Here is a 16,079-nt window from a genome sequence, read left to right on the forward strand (position 1 = left end):
GTGCTTTGGGAAAGGATCTACTTCAGCAAAGCCCTCAGAGTTAGTTACTACCATTACCGTAAAATTCATAAAGACGTCATGCTTTGCAGAGAGCAATTCTTTAGGGTTAATTCTTCCCATCACAGACACAGGGATTTCTTACAGAATTAGCTTAGCAGGTTTTATCTTGATAGCACCACCAGTTACGGGAGATAGTTTATTGCCTAGGCAAGTCAAACTGCTATTAAACCACGGATATTAATTTAGCCGCAAGTGAGCTGCCCTATTGTGCCCAGAACACAACAGCTACGTAATGAAATTTGCTATAAAATTAATTCTGAAAATATCAAATGCAAGCATTGTTAAGTTTAAACAAAGGACATTTGCTAGTTCATTCCAACATTTAGCTGCATTTAAAAATCCAACGAAAACTGGCTTTTACACACACACAAACACACACGCTTCTGCTCATGGAATAAAACTTTTAAATTACAGCTATTAAATGCACGGTATTTCTTAATGATAGCATTCATTGTTAAACCCATAATAATGCATTTGACAGAGGAAAAAAAGAGGAATGTATCGAAAAGCTGCCAATGGATTTGAATAAAAAGTGCTTCCCTATAAAAGGCAACGTCTTTATCTGCTGGGTTACAAAGTGCCCGAGTGTTTCGCAAGAAATTCAGAGGTACCATTCTGCAATAGAAACTTACTGGAAGTTACAAAGAACCAAATAATTCTGGAAATCACATGTACAGGGCACTGAGTTGAAAGAAAGTAATTTCCCACTTTAACATTAAGAACTACTATGAATGCATAGGCATTTTCATGCAAATCAGACCTCTTTTACTGTGTGTTTGGTCTTCTTTAATTAAAAAAAAAAAAAAAATTGCCCAGAAGAACATCTACCTTGCTCTGTTTTGCCTGTTAAACTATTTCTGCCAATTGGACCCTCGCTGTCATCGAGGCTCCTCACAGAGAAAAGGCGTGGACTAACACAAGAGGACTAATGCTCAGGTTAGAGAGAGCAGCCACCCAGCCTGTCCATCACACTCACCTCTATTCACACCGTAATTGCTGTGCTCTCCAGAAAGCTGACGAGCCCCATCATGATCTCAGAGCACTAGTTATCCCCTACTGAATCATTTTTGAAATTGGTAAATAATACAGCTAATATAAGAGGGGCGAATGTCAGACCATTTATGCTCAGAGGCCCCACTCTCACCGTGTGCAAGCAGCTGAGATGCATCCTCATGCAACCTGCCGCTGCCCTACTGCCCGCAATGCCCTTGTCTGCACTGTCCTGCATCCACCCCATAGGCTGTGCCTCCTGGCACTTCCCTCTGCCCCTCGTCCCCTTTTCCCCACAGGAAACGTGCTGGCAGCCTCCTGCCCTCAGTGGAAGCTGCAGTCAGGCGCAGAGCTGCGGTGGCACAGCACAGCTCAGCCTCAGCCCACGGCTCGCCTCCCCTGCCTGGCTCCGCTCGCTGGAGCTTGCCAGTACCCCCTCCGTAATCACACCTCCTACTATTCTGAAGACTATTTTGTGGGAAAGCTGAACATATTTGCTGGCTCACTGGCCTCTAGCGCACTGACTGCTCATTCAGTAACATTCATACAAGACTGGAAAAGACTTGTCATCCTCTTACTATCTGGCACTCTGTTACTAGCTTACTACTGTTTCTGCAGCACAGGTCCAAATTGGATGTCAGACACAGAAAAATGCCAGCAAAAGCTCTGGTTTGCAGTCAGTAACCAGTCACCGGACGCAGTCCAAAACTAGACACATGCTGGCACATTATCGTTAGCGCAAGGTTTGCCATGAACAAGCAGTTTTCCATTCATCTGCTTGCCAGAAAAGGATAAGGTGTGTGTGTGAAGGGGAAATAGGGTGATTACAACTCTTCAAAATAACGTCAAGGTGCTAACATCCTATAGAGTCAGTCAAACATTTGGGCAGATACTGGGACAGACAGATCTTCTCACTTCTGCAGCCAGAAGCAAATTCCATAGAGATTCTATGACTGCCATGTAATTGCTTTCTGGCTGCCTAAACACCCAGGTAAGGAAGGAAAAGATGAAGTACAGAAGCCCAGCTGCCAGCTCACCCACCACACCGGTTGGGTTGTGGCACCGATGGACTTTACTGCGCTCAGCAGACAACGATGAATACCTGAGGCACTCCTGCAAGTGGTTGACCTGACAGCTGAAATCATCACCCAGCTGCCACCAGGAGCAACACAGGTAGGGCAAAGGGGAGCAACCAAACACGCGTGCTTTCAGTTGATATGGTAAACAGCTGACATATGGTAATTTTAAAGGGGTTGACATGCTGCAGCAATTATAAAAAGGCTGACACTCAGCTGAAAGAGCTGACAGTTGGAAGTTATGCCCTAGCACAGAGAAAAAAATGAAAACAAAATTGCGACTGAACGGTTGTCTTGCATGCTCATATTTTGTTGACAAATAAATTTCTAAGTATGAGAATTCGGCCCTTTCTTAAGGGGCATCAGCAGCTGATGAAAACACAGCCTGGATCTCTTACAGATGTGCTGCTCCTCCATCTGATACACAAGTGAGATGACAAAGCAACCTGCTCTCATACATCTATTTGCAGGTTAACACCAGAGTGCAACTTTTGACACTGTCATGCAACCTTTCACATGGAAAAAAGAGTCTACTTAGAATTTGAGATATTTCATTGTAATGAAATAGCTCTTTAAATGTATCGTCCTAAAACAGTGTAATTTTGCTGAGGCTACCATTTTAAAATATGATTTATTTTTAAGGTGCTTCAAACCCTTGTTCAGCTATTATACCAGCACTTCATGTGAACTATCAATCACTAACAGCAGGTCCAGCTTAGATACAGTCTTTTAGGATCTCACTTTCACAGCACACCTTCTTTACTGAGCTACAAGACTAGATACAGTAAGAAATACAATTTTACACCACTAAAATATTACACCTAGTACTATGGATATACAAATACACATAAGTTTATGAGTTTCACTGTAGCAGCAATGAGATTTGCAGAAAGAAAGAGGTCTGATCGTGCAAGTGTGCATGTGACTGTGAGACAGCAGAAAGTAATTTTATTTAGAGTTGCATTCATTTTATACAATTGTCAGGCAATTCACAACAATTTTTGGAGTCAGAATACATCTGAAATTTCTCCATAGATGCAGCTTTATTAAAAAAAAAAAAAAAATTCACGAGAGCATTTTCAGCCACAAAATTACAAAGGACTGAAGTGGAAGATCTACAGCATCTCCCACGCCAAGGAAAAATAATTCCTAATACTAAACAAAATCTCATCAGGAGAGTTCCTGTATTTTGTCTGGACTATGCACATTCAACGTATGTGTTATTTTAACAAACTTGACATGCATAAATTAACTTTAAATTGCAACCTGTCTACATTCCTTCCTTCCTTTTCCTCAGTTGTGAAAAGTATTCGCAAAATTAAACCAGGCTAAACAGTTCTCTTCCTGCCTTGAGGAGCTTAACACACACAAGTGAGTTTCAACTTCCCATTCATGCTATAGCATGCCCTTCTGTTTGGTGTGTAAATTCAAGAATCCTTTAAACTGCTACACCCCTGCCAATGGACATGACTACATCCACCTGATCCTACTAATCCACATTCCTCCAGATTATTTTTAACAATCTGTACCTGCCCTACTCCCTCCTGTGCAGCTTCTGCCCCAAACAAGTTTTACTCAGTCAGAGTAAACTAGCTGTGGTAATCTACTTCTCATGGCTCTAGTCTCCTACAGTTATTATTATCAGTTATGAAAGTATGAATAAAGAAGTCTCATACTACAACCAGATGTGATGCCTACAAGGAGCCTGATGCCCTGATCTCAGCACTACATAGGCATCTCTGGTCCACAACAAGGAAAGCTGGACATAGATCCTTAAGGTCCCTTCCAACCCAAGCCATTCTATGATTCTATGATGCGCACAGACACTTGAAAAATGCAGACTAGTATTACTGAATGCCATCTTTTCACGTATTTTGATTGTAAGTGTAGAAGACATTGGCATTGCAGTTAGTCTTGAGGTACCAAGAATAGAGCCACATTCCGTGGACAGAGAGACAGTTAGCCTACTGTCTATCATACTACTACGTCTTCCATTCTGCTGCTAAGGTTGTAGGCCTAACAGTAAAGCTATAAAGTTATAAATGCAACTGCATTGCTGGCTAAATAGCAATAAAGACTTTAGTCACTACTCTGTGTATAATAGCATGCAAAAGGAAGTAGCTATAAAACACTGCTTAAAGAAAGTAGTCGGTGGTTCTTACAGAGAGGCAGCACATGCACAGCACAGACTGGACCTGACAGAGAAGTTAGAGCCTTGTTCCTCCGCTAAGCATTTCCCAGCACTGGTGATTCCAGTTCAGATGTAGACATGGCTGATTATCTTGTGACAGTCCTATGGTACAACCCTTCTAGTAAAGGCTCCCTCAGCCACATTGATCTTGATTGGCTCTGACTTTCTACCTCCACATGGCTTCTCTTAGAATTGATTCATCATTTATTTATCTTCTGCAGGGAGTACGCCCCCTTGACATGTTCTGGAAGTGGCACGTTCAAGGTCCCATTCAAAGATCTAAGGGGGCTCTGCTTCGTATAAAACCACAATAGCCTGTGACGGTGGACATCCATCATGTTGACCACCTCCCCATTCTGGAAGGCAGTAAGGTCACGTCCACGATCAACGTCAGAACCTTTGTTACCAACTTGCTGGTCTTGGTCAGTACAGTTTTCCTTCACATTAAGCTTGCTGGTTTCCTCCCTTCTCCCTCTGGAGAAACATTCGGGGCTCATTCCTAATTTAAGTATTCTCTGGTTAAATGAAAATTTTCCCAAGTGCACAACAGGAAGACTTTAACTGCACACCCTTAAGTGACTACAGAACATCTCTGCCTGTCTTTGAGGTCACACCAGCAAGCTCACCATATCCCTGCATCCTTCTTAACTGCTATCTGATAATGGTGTGTCATTTCCTGCATCACACTGCGCATGCATGGATGTCAATGATGCTGAGTGCGGTGGCAGCTCTTCTTAAGGCAGAAGTCAGTTTATCACTTGGAAATCTCAGCGTGTCTCCCTGACACAGTAAAACTGAAACATGCTTCTAGTTATAAATCAGTTCAAACAGACGTGCACACATGCTTCTTGTTCCTTGAAACTGAACTGATCTTCCTGAAATCAGTTACCAGAAAAGGGAAAGTTTAGTCTAAGAGCAAATCATATGAGAGTCACGGGAAAAATAAGACCAAAAAAAAAAAAAAAAAAAAAAAAAAGATTGTTTCAGTTCTAAGATCCTGGGGGATATCCTTTCTAGGTTCTCAGATTCAGCTAAACTAAATGTTTGTATCTGTTGGCTTTAGCAAGGACTCACTATTGTCTTTTATTAGATAGGAAGCGATAGGTGGGAAGGAGTGAGCCAATTAATTACTAAAGTGCCTTTCACATACTTTGAAAGTCTGCATGTCCTCAAAGAACACTCAACAAAGTTAACAAGGCTAACCAGGGCACTGTGTAATGTCTGGGAAGCCTAGATATGCATGTAGCACACTCCATGAGATTCTGTTCTGTGCTTCCTGAACTCCACATGGACCCAATACACACTTCATAAAGTTCTTTCGTCTTGGAATATGAACCTCACAAACTCCTTCCTCCCAGTCCCACTAAGAAGTTGCTGTTTTTAATTAGCTTTCCAGCAAGGACTCCCTCTCTGCTCTCTGTATCACTCCAATTCACTCTTGATTTGCCTAAAGAGCAGAAGTTCCTTGCATCCTATCTCCACACAACACGCATGCTTGCCTATCTGTGAGGACTTGCAGGAATCCTTCCTGCACTGTGTCTGATTCACACAGCAAATACCTGAAGGCACTAGCATACTTTTCAAAATCTCAGCAAAGCACAATGTGTATCTATTACATCATGGCTAATTTCATACTACTGCTAAATACAATAGCTTCAGCAACCGTAACTATAGCTATCGCCCCTTTAATTCTCCTTCCACAAAGACTTTACTGGAGTATATTGGTTCAGATCCAAAAAGAGGATTCCCCCAACGGGCTCCTGGCAATGAGTACATAGTTAGTAATAACCTCAGTGAGATCACAGTCATTAGTCAGTAGTGAAGAAGAGGTGTCAGTGGTGCTTGAGGCACTTGTTGGAATCAATTAACATAGAATCTGGGTTAAAGGAACAGGCACAGGTGCCAAACCACTTTATTTCCCCTTGCCAGTCAGCGATAGCAGCACTTCATGGGAGGTCTAAAGCTACATTTGCAAATACGTACTTCATCTTCCTGCAGTATGTTCAGTTGTTGACGACGTTATCACCTTGACCAACTTGAGCAAAATATTCTTGGGGAAAGAATAAATTCTGGAACTATAGGACAAGGTGTTCAAAAGATCAACCTCTGAAACCAGAGAACAGTAATACAAAAATCTTTAGGGGCTTGAGTTTGGCGTTTTTATTAACCCAATACTTGCTTTTCTGTCAAGAAAACCATTTCCACTCTGCTTCTGTAACAAGATTGGGCTTCACTTAATAGAATGTATAATGAAAATAACAGCTGTATTTAAACAAATGGCAGAAGCCATTAGACATGGAAGAACTACTCTTTTTCTGGTAAATTGTGGCTGTCTAACAAATTTTATACATGACAGTCCTCATCTATACTGTAAGCCAAATTAAGTCTTGTTTTATCCCAGTTAAGACGCACCAGTTACTATAGTTTCTGGAACAATTCATGTTCCCCTTATAGCCGGGTAAATGAAACAGAATGGACAGAAGAGAATTCCAGAGCCACAGAGAAAGGATGAGAAGTGAAGAAGGAAAGAAAGAAACAACTGTAGAATACTTAATATTTGTAATATCTTTCCAGTCTATCCTTTTTTTCTTTCTTATGTTTAAACGTCACTTTAGTGCTTGATCTGAGCAATACCTTCATGGAAATCTTATCAGTGCTGTTGATGTCATTTTTTCCTGCCTACAGTTTGCAGTCCCGTTCTCTTTCTGTTTGGGTATTTTCTGAGAAGCGGGCTGTTAGAACCTAATAACTCTTCTGAGACTGTGCAAATTTTATGCCCTTACTGGGTAATTACTACTGGCAGCTAATCAGTACAGACAGCCACCTAGCACGAGCTGCTGGGAAATAATCCCAGTTATTATGCTAGTGGCATGGCTGCAGCCAGGCACAGAACAACCAGATCCAGAACCAAATAAAACTGAACCAGTTCACACATCTGTAGCAGCACCTCACTTTGCAGCCAGGTAAACTTAACCTCAGAACAGTGAGAATTACTGCTCTGTAAGGATGAAGCAAGACACAGGGAGCTTTAGCACAGACAGGGATGGCCTAAAAAGACTGAGAGCACGGAGCAAAACCCTGGGCAGAGCATGCACCAACAAGGGTATTGTTCTTTTCCAGCCTCATTGATTATCCATTGTTTGAAGGCCCAGATCTGTTACAGGCTGGCACTCAACCCTTGGACAGGAGCTGCTGTGAACACTGACCTTTGAGAACACGCTCTACTTAAATGAGAAGGATATGCCATGCACTGGCCAAACTATGGGCTCACATGCAGTCCTGAATAGGGCTGCTTTCCAGTCACAGAACAGAGGCACATACCTATACATCTGAGTCAAGGCAATGTCCCAGTGGCTCAAGAGCAGATAATAATGCCCTTTTCAATGCTGCATCTTCCCGAGCAGGAATCCTTGCAGCTCTCCTGCAGCCAAGACGAAATTTGCCTTTAGCCAGCAAGCCTGTCCTCAGCAAACAACATTTGTGATTCTGTTTCTGGTGACTCAAGAGTGTTGTTTAGCTTCCACCCATGATGTTCATTGTTTATGTCCCTGGATTTGTTACACAACTACACATGCACTTCATTTTGTAGTAACTATAAGTAGCACTTACTGTGCATAAAATCCCAGCATTAGAATGAACAATTCTATGTTTACCCCAGGACCCTTTCAGAGCGTGATCAGCTTTTCAAGCTTCATCCACTTATTGATCAGTTGGTTGAAAAATTTAAACAGCTGTTTGCCTTTGGCCAAAACATTTCTCATGCAATTTATTTAAGAGGGGAACTATTTTAAATAGCATATTATACTTTCAGAAGTCTCGGTATCATGTCAGACTTTCAAGAATCATTCCCATGCAAGTACGCTGTTTTAATGCAGACACTGGCAAAATGCAGAAGTCAGCTCCTTCCTTTCCAACTTTATGCTCTAACTCTGACGTAAATCAGTGCTGGACCTCATTCCCCAGATTCTAAATTTTCAATATGCCATTTCAAAATGAATATATTTTAAATGCATTATTTATTTTACCTGATGTAATCGTACATCCTATATCAGTTAAAGTTATCCTGAGAATTCAAGACAAAAATTAACTTTGGAGCTATGAAAACTATGAGGCCTAATCCCCAAAATCTCTCCTTCTAGACTCTCTGATGTCTAACCAAATTAGCAGTTTATTAGTCCTGCCTTCAGCTGAGGTATCAGCAGTTGGGGTTTTCTCTCTCTTTCTCTCTATTCTTCTCACCTCTTCTCATCTGCTTATTTCTGCAATAAAGGTAGAATCCTAGGTTCATCTAAGGATTCTCTCACTGGAAGGCAAGAGAAGTGTTGGAGGCAGAGTACATCAAATACATGGAAATGCATAAGTAGACCTGCCTGCAAAGCAAGGCTCTCAGTTCACAGCAAATTGCCTCTTTTGATTTCTTTAATCCAAATTTTTTTAAATTCTCCTCAGAGCAGATAGCCCCTGGGCCCTGCTCACTGAAAACTGTTGATGGCACAGCTAAGAGCTCTGCTGCCTGCAGCAGCAGAATAAAAGACCAGAGACTCCCTTCCACAGGCACCTGCCAGGCGCTGTGGCCCTGGGTACCATTCCAGGCAGACGCTCCCCACATTAGAGTATGCCCTACAGCCATGATGTGGGACTGACCCACGGGGTGCGGTGTGGGGTGCTGCGGGGTGACCTCATTGCAGCCTATCAATACCTGAAGGGAACCTACACCCAGGAGGGGAGTAAACTCTTCAAAAGGGCTGACAACAGCAGGACTAGGGGAAATGGATCCAAGTTGAAGGAGGGAAGATTTAGGTTGGATGTTAGGGGGAAGTTCTTTACTAGGAGAGTGGTTAGGCCCTGGAACGGGCTGCCCAGGGAGGTTGTGGATGCCCCGTCCTTGGACGTGTTTAAGGCCAGGTTGGACGGGGTCCTGGGCAACCTGATCTGAATGTGTATGTTTGGTGGCCCTGCTAGGCAGGGGGGTTGGAACTACATGATCCTTGAGGTCCCTTCCAACCCGGGTGATTCTGTGATTCTGTGACTCTGTGGGACACAGCCCCAAATATGAGGTACTCAGGATGGTCAGTGGCATTGGGCAGACCCACCATCCAGCCAGCCAGCAGGCACTGGAAACTCTGGAAGATGGTGGTGTCAGCACTGAATAAGCTTTTCTTCAGACCATTTTGTCTGAAGACATTGAACTATGCAACACAAATCAATATGAATATCATAGAACCTGGCAGCTTAAGAATAAAGATGCTTAAAAGTGGACATGAAGAAGTCAGAACTGGTGCTGTTGGGCTGAGGAAGTTTCTGAAACTTTCTTAGCAATGAGTTAGACAAGTTCCTCATCTCTGCCCACGCTGTAAAAACTGAAATTTCTGTCTGACATCAAACTCTCAGAATATCAGCAAGCACAAGTGAAGATTTCTCCCACCTCCAAGTGACAAGAGTTTGTCTGGGATGCCAGTGGCCTGACCTTGGCTCTTCACATCTGCATTACATGTTGGCAGGACCATACCCTGTGATATACCTGGCAAAAGGTCTTCAGTGCTTGGAAACTCCCACTAGTACAGGACATTGCGATTTAAAGAATGATCAAGAGAAGCTGCTAATATCAGCAACTGGCAGTATTGTCTCCACTTCCTTTGTCCCACCCACCTCAGTCTGGTCCCCATTATCCACTACTGACTTCAGCATCAGCTTTTGGTCCTTAATTTCAAGTTGTTCCATGGGCTGGTCCCAGGTTAACTGAAAGAACATCTAGATCTCCAGGAAAATAGTGGCTGAGAACTGCTTTCCTGTGCATGGTGGAACTGCCTGCCTGCAGTGATGGAAACATGTTTGACCTGTAATTGGAACAACCTCCCCACAACACAAAACTTCCTACCACCAGCTCCAAGCAGGAATCGCATTTCTTAGGTCTTCCCTTTTCTAAAGGAAAACACTTAGCTACGTATCGCTTTTCAAACCAAACAAAAGTACGTATGTTAAGAGATGTTATTAAAAAGGAATGCATTCCAAAGATCCTTTCACTCTTACTGACCTTCTGTTTGTGGAAGATAACCACTTCATCAGTGACGGCAGTAGTCCTGTAAATTCACAAGCAGAAGGCTTTCAGATGCTGACAATCAGCTTCGTGGCAGAACACATGTGCAGCAGAGTAGAATTCCCAAGTCAATACCAAGTGCTTTCCCCCAGAGCACTCAGCTCTTCCCCTCCAGAAGCTCACACCTGGGTACCACTCACAGCGATGTCACGCAAGAGCATTCTGGGAAGTGCTGCACAAATAAGCCCACAAAACAATTCAGAACCCTCATATCAAACACTGGCAAATCGTTTTTGAAATAGAATACAACGTGCCCAGTCAGATAGGCTTGCTGTTGCAGTAACCTTGGTGTGCTCGTTTCCATTTAAATACACAGAAGGTTCTTCACCTTGGAGATATTTCACAGGGGTCTTTACATCTGGAACGCAGGCATAACGTGAAAGCTCTGGGAGGGCTTGTAAATCATTTGTGCTAAACGCCCTGTGCAAACCTCAGGCATCCTGAGGTTTTCCTCAGTGGAAAACAAAATAAAATGCTCTAATTGGGTTGCACAAAGTTGCATGGGCAAATCCATACCTAGGCAGAACTTTTAGAGGACTTTGGAAGATAAGAACACTAACACTGGCTGCTGAAAGTCCTAAGGTGAAGTACCAGCCCTGGGAAAACTCTCATCCCAGTGCCAGCTGTAGCATGTTACCTGAACCCACCAGCTCCTGCAGACAACTCCTCCAGCACTCCCTACACCCATCCCTTCTAAGACAGAATTGCTCTCCCACTGTACCATAGAGGAGGAAGTCGGCATGGTGCTCTGTGTGGGGTTACACATATCTCCTTCTGATTCAAATAATGGAAAACATCGTAGCAGTGTTGAAAAACATTCCCTCATGCGTTCTAGTTAAATAGGAAGAAAAAAAATTGACATCCATATTAATTGTCTTCCAAATCTTGCCTTCTTTTCTGCTTAATTTTTCCCACCTAAATGGCAGCTGCACTTTAAAGCACCAAGTACTGGATACTTAATAAATTATAAAAGCCAACTTTCACCATTTTTCTACTCAGGCATTGCTCAGAGATGGTTTCAACACAGAAAGATTTGTGGGAGGTAACCTAGGACTGCCCCCAACAAAGCACTGAAGCACACTCTTAAGCATGACAGCATCCGAGCTGAAGACAGTGGAATGTATTTCAAGTAGTGTACATGTATCAGAATTTTATTGAAGTTCAAAGACAAATGAAAAACAAACATATGACAGATTAAAAAAGGGAAAAGACAAAAAAAAAAAAAAACCCAATATCAATAGAAATGGACAGTACAGCATTATCTTCCACTGAAATTTCACAGAATTAAGAATATGTTTGCTTAATGCTGCAACGATCTTTTTGGAGGTAGTGGCAAAAAGTACCTTTATTAGAATATAAATTCACCCACTTCCACTTAGGTGGAAGTAAACTGCTTTCACCTCCGCTGACAATGACGCTGAATGATAAAACACGAGGCTCTTCCCAATTCAAGAATGATCCTAAAAAGCACATCCTGTCAGTATAATCACCAGACTCTGTAAGATCTTAGTGTTTAGGAATTTGTAAGTATACATGTCACAAGATCAAGTTCTCTCGTTCTTTACAGTTTCCACACAGAGCGCTCACACTTCTAAAATGTATCAGCATGTCTACGACATTTGTTTAGGGGGCAAAAATAGAATGGTACTGTCGTTCCAATCCATTTAGAAAGCTCTTAGATGACATCCCCAACAAATTGGGGGTTTTGTTTTGTGCCTGCACTTTTTTTTTCCCTACAGTAGGGTTGGATTTTACTACCACTTGAGTGGGTTCTCTGCTTCTCATCACGTTTCTAGTGCCACTATTTCACCAGATATCCAAAACACTTTTGCACTAACAAGAGGCACTGGTCGTCCCAGGATAGTATCCAGAAAAGACACGCTGAGGAAGGTTTGAAATCTCACAGTACTTCCCCCAAAAAATACAAGCTAAAGTCATTGCAAGCCCTTTGGCAACAGCAAGCCTGGAGAAGCTGATATTCAATTAAAAAAAATAAAAACTGAATTTATCACAGTACTTTTGCATGGCTACAGCTGGGGGGAAAAAAGGTAGCGCTTCTGTTTTTACGTTCAAAATATTCTGGCAAATACAGAACAAAGCAATGCAGTGCTGTTAATTACAACATTGCAATGGACTAATTAGTCATACCATCGATAATCAGCCTTCCCCAGCACTCATTCACCTTCAGCCACGCGTCCTTTGCCTTCCTCATGCCCACAATGGGTAAAGCATTACACAGACCGTGTGGCACGGCCAAAAGTAACTACGGAGCGTGGCTTTCTGCCGATGGCAGGGCTTAAATACTCCTCGTGCCGGCACAACCAACCCATGTGAACGGCAACTGTGGCTCTCCATTGCAATTATTTTTGAAGTACTGCATTCTACATTCCTACATTCCATCAAGCAACACGACGCGAGGCGAGAGATCCTAGAAACAGCCACACGCAATGCATTTTGCTGTGCACAGTAACATGCAGTCATGTCAGAATGAAATATTCATAACTCACGGGAGATGGAATTCTGCGCTCATCTCCCACCGTACACAAACCACGGGGTACCACTGGAAAAACGAAACCCTTGGATCCTCCCTATCAAGCTGTGCAGGCCCTGTTCAGACTGTCAAGCTGTGATATTCCCTTGTAATTAAAACAATAGGATGGATACGGTCAAACTGAAAACGCTGGAACCGTACGAGGCAAACAGCACAAAACAGGGCTCTCCGGTGACAGACACCAGGTTTCCCAAAGCCCCTGCATTTCTCACGCCGATTTCAGCTCCCCTCACGCAAACAGGCGGTCTGACAGAGTTGTTGCATTCATTTATTGCACCGTCGTTCCGCATTCCTTCGCCGCGTCCCCGTTCTCTTCCCCATTTGCAACGAAACCAAACTACAGTAAAACTACTTTAAGACCCGCGGCTCGGAGGCAGCAGATCGCAACGTTTCTCCGTTTCGCCTTCGCTCTGGGCTCGGCAGCTACACGGGGCGTTCATCAGCGAACCGCCCGGCTGCCGCTCACGCGCCGCCGCTCCCATCGCAGCACGCGCAACCCCGCTCCTCGCAGCAGCGCCCGCACAGCGCTCCGACAGCCCCGGGCTCAGCCCCGCACGCCGGGGACAACTAGCAGAAATGAAGCCGGCGCCCGCAGACAAAAGCGCGCACCGCCGCTGCGATCTCAATGGCAGCCTCCCTCCGTGCCACCCTCCCGACTTTTCCTCCGCCGGGAGACGTCCCCGCACCGAGCGCTGCGGGCTGACCCATTTCCCGCCGAACTTCGCCACCCGAGGCTCGCGATGACACAGCAGGGCCGGAGGGCGGGCGGCGGGCTCCCTCCTTCCCGCAGGTGAGCGGCCCCCGCCGCCGCCCGACCCGCAGGGAGGACCCTCCGGCGCTGCCTCCCCTCCCCCTCCCCCTCCCGAGCGAGGCAAACTTTGGCGGCGGCGGCTCCCGGTCGGAACAATGCCCGCCGCCCCGGCCCCGCGCCTCCCCGCCCCGCTGTCCTCAAGCAACCTCCACCGCCGGCCCCCCGCCTCCCTCTGCCGCCGCCGCCGCGCTCACAAAGGGCGGCGCGGGGCTGCTCGAGGCGGCGCGGCCGGGGCCGGGCGGAGGCGGCGGGGCCGGTTGCCCCCACCCGCCCCGGGGAGTGCGGGCGGGAGGACGCGGAGCGGTGCGGTGCGGACGTACCTTTTTGTCCTCTTTGTCGCTGCCGTGCCGCCGCTCCGGGTGGCCGCTGTCGGCGGCGGGGGCTGGCTCGGCGGGCTGCCCATCGCGGTGGTGCGGGCGCTGGTGCGGGCAGCCGCCAGCCCCCGCCGCCGGGGGGATGGGCTCCGGGCACGGAGAAACTCCCTTAACATCCATCTCCATCTTCCAGTTCACTGTATTGCGAGACAAAAGCAGGCGAACACTTTCCACCACCCCGCTTCTTTCTTTGGCGTTCCCCGCTCTCTTTTCCTCCTTTCTGCTTTTCCTCGCTCCGTTCCTCCCCGCCTGCCTTTCCCCCTCACGAGGCCGTGGCACGCATGGCTCCGGCTGCACCGCGATTCTGCCCGCGATCCTCCCGACTTTTGTATCCTCTGTGTGTGTGTGTGTGTGTGTGTGTGTGTGAGGGAGTGCGGTGTGCGCGCGCGTGTCCTTGGCGCGGTGGCCTTCAGCCGCCCCGACTCAGCGAACGCGGACGGAGCCGCTCTCCGCCGCGGAGCCCAACTCGCGGCGCCGGGGTTATCGGCGCCGTCCGTGTCCCGGGCCCGGAGGAGCCCCGTGGGCCGCGGCCCTTTGAACAAAGTTGAGCGGAGGAGCGGAGGCCGGGCGAGGGGGCGCGGGAGGCCGCGGGGCTCGGCCCGGGGAGGCTGACAATAACCCGCTAATGTCAAGTAAAAGTTAAACCTCCCCTTCGTCCCCTCCCCCCAGCCCAGGCAAGCGCAATACAGCAAAGCGAAGCGGTTTCAGACCTGAGCGAGGTGCCGGCGGCGAGCGGAGCCGAGCATTGACCCGGGTGTTGCCTTTATTTTATTTTCCCCTCGCCTCCCCCCAGCACCACCCGCCCTGCAGATGGGGGCTCCGAGCTGCTGGCGGCGGCCGGAGCGGCTGCGTGGGGCTGGAGCTCCCTCTGCTCAGGCTGCCGGCGCCACGCAGCACTGCACGGCGAGAGCGGAGCGAGGAGGGAAACGGAGCCAAATCCGGCAGGGAAGCCACAAGCAGGACCCACCGCCGGCCCTCCGAGTTGCTCCGCAAAAAATACAGCCCGAAAAAAATCACGCGTGAGCTCCTAAAGCGATCGCGGCCGCAGTGTGCCCGCGGTTACTTCGTTCCCTGTGTGGGCTTCCTTCTCAGACCAAAGTTCCACAGCACAGGGAAAATGCAACCTCGTTAAGAGTGTTTTACACCAAACCTGCGGTATCTGAAATGCTTTTGCCTGAGCTGGGCCAACCTTTCAGCAGTCCCCTTCTCACAGGTCTCGATACACCAAGGGAGGTTCAGGTTAAATCCTTTTCTTCTCCAAAAGAATGGTGAGGCAGTGGCACAGGCTACACAGGAAGAGTCACCATCCCTAGAGGTGTTCAAGAATCATGTGGATATGGAAATGATGGACACAGTCAGCAGGCATGGCACGGGTGGATCAGCGATTGGGACTTCATGACCTTATAGGTCTTTGCCAACCTTAACGAATGGCAACCACAAACCTAGCCATTCCTCTATCAGGATGCCCTCGGGTGTCTGCACTTCTAAATCTAACACCACATGGTCCTGATAAGCAGCTGCTTTGAAAGTTAACTGGAAACCTTTCTGGAGAGTCACACACAGCTGTGAGTGCCCCATCCCTGGAGGAGTTCAAGGCCACACTGGATGGGGCCCTGGGCAGTCTGATCTAATGGTGGCAACTGTGCCTCAGCAAGGGGTTTGGAAATGGATAATCTTTAAGGTCCTTCCCAACCTAAGCCATGCTATGATTCTAAGCACACACAATCTATACCGATCCATCTGATGTAGGTACTGAGCCCTCCAGGAGGCACTCTGCTTCACAGAGGCACTGGGCCACTCCCATCAGTATTCCCAGGTGTTGCAGCATGCCTCGTGTTCTTCCCCTTGGGTTCTGTTGTTTCCCAGCAGAACTGTTACTGTGGGAACCTGAATGGATGGCACCTAAGCAGCTGTAACAATATACTGGGG

The 16,079-nt window shown here is 46.5% G+C and overlaps 1 protein-coding gene across 1 annotated transcript in view; it reads right to left on the reverse strand.

Moving 5' to 3' along the window:
• Window positions 1–14,525, reverse strand: part of RBMS3 (RNA binding motif single stranded interacting protein 3) — a 698,683-nt gene extending 684,158 nt beyond the window's left edge. Inside the window, exon 1 of the mRNA XM_042888083.1 lies at window positions 14,097–14,525. Within this exon, the coding sequence (XP_042744017.1) occupies window positions 14,097–14,276 (180 nt within the window). The 5' untranslated portion in view covers window positions 14,277–14,525. The remainder of the gene's footprint in view (window positions 1–14,096) is intronic.
• Window positions 14,526–16,079: the final 1,554 nt, after the last annotated feature.

The sequence above is a fragment of the Lagopus leucura genome, unplaced genomic scaffold, assembly GCF_019238085.1.
Source record: "Lagopus leucura isolate 7727_CA_CO unplaced genomic scaffold, USGS_WTPT01 Super-Scaffold_100157, whole genome shotgun sequence".
Classification (NCBI taxonomy): domain Eukaryota; kingdom Metazoa; phylum Chordata; class Aves; order Galliformes; family Phasianidae; genus Lagopus; species Lagopus leucura.